The 4,145-nt window shown below is 44.2% G+C and overlaps 1 protein-coding gene across 1 annotated transcript; it reads left to right on the top strand.

Annotated features, from left to right (window-relative positions):
• Positions 1-347: 347 nt before the first annotated feature.
• LOC123397900 (tRNA (adenine(37)-N6)-methyltransferase) lies at positions 348-3,367 on the top strand. Its single transcript, XM_045092421.1, has 9 exons — positions 348-460; positions 547-668; positions 745-863; positions 943-1,138; positions 1,253-1,345; positions 1,919-1,978; positions 2,085-2,159; positions 2,652-2,732; positions 2,864-3,367. The coding sequence occupies exons 1-9, from the start codon at positions 385-387 to the stop codon at positions 3,218-3,220; spliced, it is 1,179 nt and encodes a 392-aa protein (XP_044948356.1). The 5' UTR covers positions 348-384; the 3' UTR covers positions 3,221-3,367.
• Positions 3,368-4,145: the final 778 nt, after the last annotated feature.

Raw genomic sequence — 4,145 nt, 5'->3', positions numbered from 1 at the left:
TCAACTGGAAAGTGCCTTCTGTTTGTTCCCGAGCTCAGATGAGCTCGGTGAACAGTAAAATCAGAAAAAAAAAATCAAAAATGATTTTTTTGAACAACATTGACAAAAGATTCAAGTGCGTGCAAAAATCAGCCTGAAATAACATTCCTATAAGATGTGAAAAAATCAATTTTATAAAAAGAATTTAGAATTTTTTGATTTGTTTATTATTTTACTGTTCACCGAGCTCAAATATGCTTGGGAGCAGAAACTCTGCATCCAATTCAACTTTTGTTTTTCAGTGTACAATTCAAGTTAAGAATAACAAATCAGCCCAGCCCATCCTGCACCGGGCCTGTGCGCTGGGCCGTTAGCACCAATGTCTTGACTCTCTCTTGACCGGCCATGGCGTCCTCGGCACCTTCCGGTATGGCGCGATTCGCCGCCCTCGCCGCCGCCGCGGCCGCCGCCATCCTCTCAGGTACTACTGCTCTCTCGTAGCCTCGTGGATCCAAGTATTAAACACTGGCGTCTCCATCCTCGCCGACGCACCTATTTCTGCTGCAGGCCTGCTCTACAGACGCAGGTGCGGCCGCTTGACCGCGCGGGTGCAGGAGCTAGAGGACTCCCTGGCCGACGCCGTGGAGAAGGCCGCCGCAGAGCGCCGCGGCAGGGTTCGGGCTCAGCAGGTCGGCCCCTCCACCAAGCTCCGCAGGTCCAACTTTGCGCATTTCATCTCATACTGCTTAGCTTCGATTTTGGCAGTCACTACGAAGGGCCCTGAGCGAGCAGGGGACGAGCCCGGGTAAGGAGAAGCCGGACAAGGCCCCGGCGTCGTACCCGATGGCAGCGATCGGCACCGTGCAGTCCTGCTTCTCCACTAGGTGCTGTTCAGTCACTGAACGAGCTTGATTACTAGGAGTTGGTGATGTAAGCATGAATATACGTGTGTTGTTCCTGCAGAAATGGCACACCGAGACAGCCTTTGGTGGTGCCGCTGGCCAGAGCGACCGTGGTGCTTAATCCTGCCCGTGTTGCGGCCGAAGCGCTAGAGGGACTTGCTAGTTACTCGCATTGTTGGATCCTCTACGTGTTCCATCTGAACACCGATCTTGATAAAATGTGGAAAGACCCTGCTAGATCCAAGCTAAAAGCAAAGGTGTGATTTGTTCTTGGCCCTTAGCTGGTTCTAGTTCTTAATCAGATAGTTGTTGTTCTAAATGTTATCGTGGATATGGGGCTGAACTAGTGAGTTCTTCCGTTTTCGTTAAAGGTGAGAGTGCCTAGATTGAAAGGGGGCAAGATGGGGGTTTTGGCAACTAGATCTCCGCATCGGCCTAATCCAATTGGACTCAGTGTAGCAAAGGTAAGTAATAAGTATCTTTCTGGGACCCAGCCTTTTCTTCTTATTTTATTGTCCCTAATTACGTCGTATAAGGATGGAGTGGAGGTGTCACTCGAAATAGCTCAATGTATATAACCAAATACTATCGCTATTCGGAACTGTTAGCATTTAGGACTGTTAGCATTTGCGGAACTTGTAGAAAGTAATCTGAATGACAATAGCTATCAGTTTGTTGCTTGCATTTTGTGGAAGGACATGTTTTGCACTACATTGGTCCACACAGAGATGCTATCTGGAGAGGTTTCATTCTGGCCAATGCTGCAAGACATTCTACACTGTCACTTCAACTATAAGAAAAGTAACTAATGTGCCTGATTGGATATTGATGAAAACTGAATGACATGCCTCTGTATAACCTCGTAGGATAGACCACAGTATGTAATATTTTACTCCATGTAGTGTCAAAAGCGCTGTTATATTATGGGACGGAGAGAGTATTAAATTGAATTATTGCCTATTTTGGTTATTCTTGCTTAGCATTCTATTGTGCCTTGAGATTTTTTATGTCTTGACTTTTGCTTGAGCCTTTTCTAGGTGGAGGCAGTGGATGGTCATGCGATTTTGCTTTCTGGAGTAGATTTGGTTGATGGCACGGTACCGCATTAAGTGCTTATGTTCTCCAGCATTATACAACTGATTTGAGCAAATTCAGCGACGTTAGTTGCAAACTCTTCCTAATGTACCGCACCTCCATCTACAGCCTGTACTTGATATCAAACCATATCTGCCATATTCTGATAGCGTGAATGGCGCGGCTATTCCTAATTGGTTAGAGGTACATTACTCCATTCATTACTCTCTTGATCTTTACAGCTCATTTATTTTTCTGTTTTTTCTTCAGAACATGCTTACTTTGTATATGAGTCGAAATACATGATTGCACGCCTTCGGGGTTGTATATGTTTATAGCTAATCTTCTGTATTCAGATGATAATTTCTTTTACCTAAACATCCCTACATGACCGGAAATATTTATTCTTCACCTTTTAGGCAGTTTTACACCTTTTTCTTATCTTACAAACTTCTCTACTTTGATATTACTTAGAGGAAGCTCAGTATCTTGAAAATCCAATAGATGTATCTTATTTATGCGTTTATAGGCCGAAAGTTCAGTTTGTGCTTTTGCCAATGTATCACATATAGTTTATTTGGTACATATAACCTTGATGGTGGCAGGGTCACTTGTGGACCTCTTATGGCAATGTTCCAATCGTCTTACTCCTGGATTATTTGCCATCTACTAACGCTGGATATTTTGTCCAAGTAGGTTGATGGTGCATTAGCTGTGGAGTCTATCCACTTCTCTGAGCACTTCATTTCTTCACTTTCCAACTGCTGGGCGCATGTAGTAAGTGCTATGGTTGTTCTGAAAATTTTGTTATCTTCTTTGTGAACTCTCTACCAAAATGTTGTTCTTTTGGTCAATATACCGTAAAGCCAGTTTCTGACTTAAAGTTCATCCAACTTAATTTGTTTCAGCAAAAGCAGGCACTCTATGCCTCAGCAGACGAGTTTCAGGATCTGATCAAGGAGGTGCTCTCCTGGGACATCAGATCATTGTCTCAGCGACTCCGCCCTCACCAGGTGAACATTAAAAGCGAGGCGGATGATTATGGTAGCGAAGCTCATGAGGATTGCAGAAACAAAGAAGATTACCAAGCCGCTGTCTCCTGCCCGATCGTAGTCTACCACCTTCATCTGGAAGGCATTGATGTGTCATACAAAATCGATGAAAATTCCAACATTGTTGTTGACGATGCAGCCCTTCTTCCCAGTGCTGCAAACCAAAACAAGTCTAGCTACCTAACATGGAGGGATAAGCTTAGCACTTTGTAGGAGAGTAGTATACAAAACTTTTGGCAAGTCGCAGGAGCACAAGCTGCACAATGCTGTACAATATCATGAGGTTGATGAATTCAGTAGCAATCAGTACTCCATAATGCACCTGAATTTTTAGAGAATATATAATGATTCGCCATATAATCGTTGCTCTTTCCAAATTTTAGATTTATCTTTGTGTATTATGTAGCATAAACACATGTTTTTTTTAATGTGTACTGGTTTGAAAACTAAAGTGGTTGACAAGTAGAAAGTTCAACGGTTCATAAGATGAAGGATCAGAAGTTCATCGTGGAAGCGTAATTTGGCAAATGGAATTAAGGCTAACAGCTTGAGGAAAACTGTTATCTTCAGTGCTGAGCAGCTAGAAGGTTTCCACTGTCAAGGTTGAAGTTCCTGTAAGAAGGTATGCATCTACTAGGCTACTACTTCAGCTGGGATGCATGCTATTATTCACCATCTCACTGTAATAACTTGTTCTGTCTGGTCATGACACCACTTCACTTATAAAACATATGCCAGTTACATATATAAATTGTTGAAATTTCTGGGATCATAACGAAGCAGTTTGGAAATGCACGATGAATCCAATTAGGGTGTGTTTGGTTGGAGGGATAGGCTAGGGTGGTTGTGGGTATCCCCAACCAGGTGGCTGGGATAGCCCTTTTTTTTGTTTGGTTGGAAGGATAGGGTTATCCCTTTTTTTATTTGGTTGGGAGGATGGGATCCTGCCGCGTCGGCCTCCTCCCGCGCCGGCCGCCTCCCCTTGCGCCGGCCGCCACCCGTGCCTCCCGCCGGCCGCGCCTCCCGCGGCGGCCGCCTTTGGGGGTTTAACGAAGCTATACTTGAGCAATACAGGAGATTGGTAGCCCGTCAAATAAAATGAGATTCTGCTGTTCTAATTGTTTACAAGTTTTAGCCT

Source organism: Hordeum vulgare, chromosome 5H (genome assembly GCF_904849725.1).
Source record: "Hordeum vulgare subsp. vulgare chromosome 5H, MorexV3_pseudomolecules_assembly, whole genome shotgun sequence".
NCBI lineage: Eukaryota > Viridiplantae > Streptophyta > Magnoliopsida > Poales > Poaceae > Hordeum > Hordeum vulgare.
This window is presented reverse-complemented; position numbering and strand designations above follow the sequence as displayed.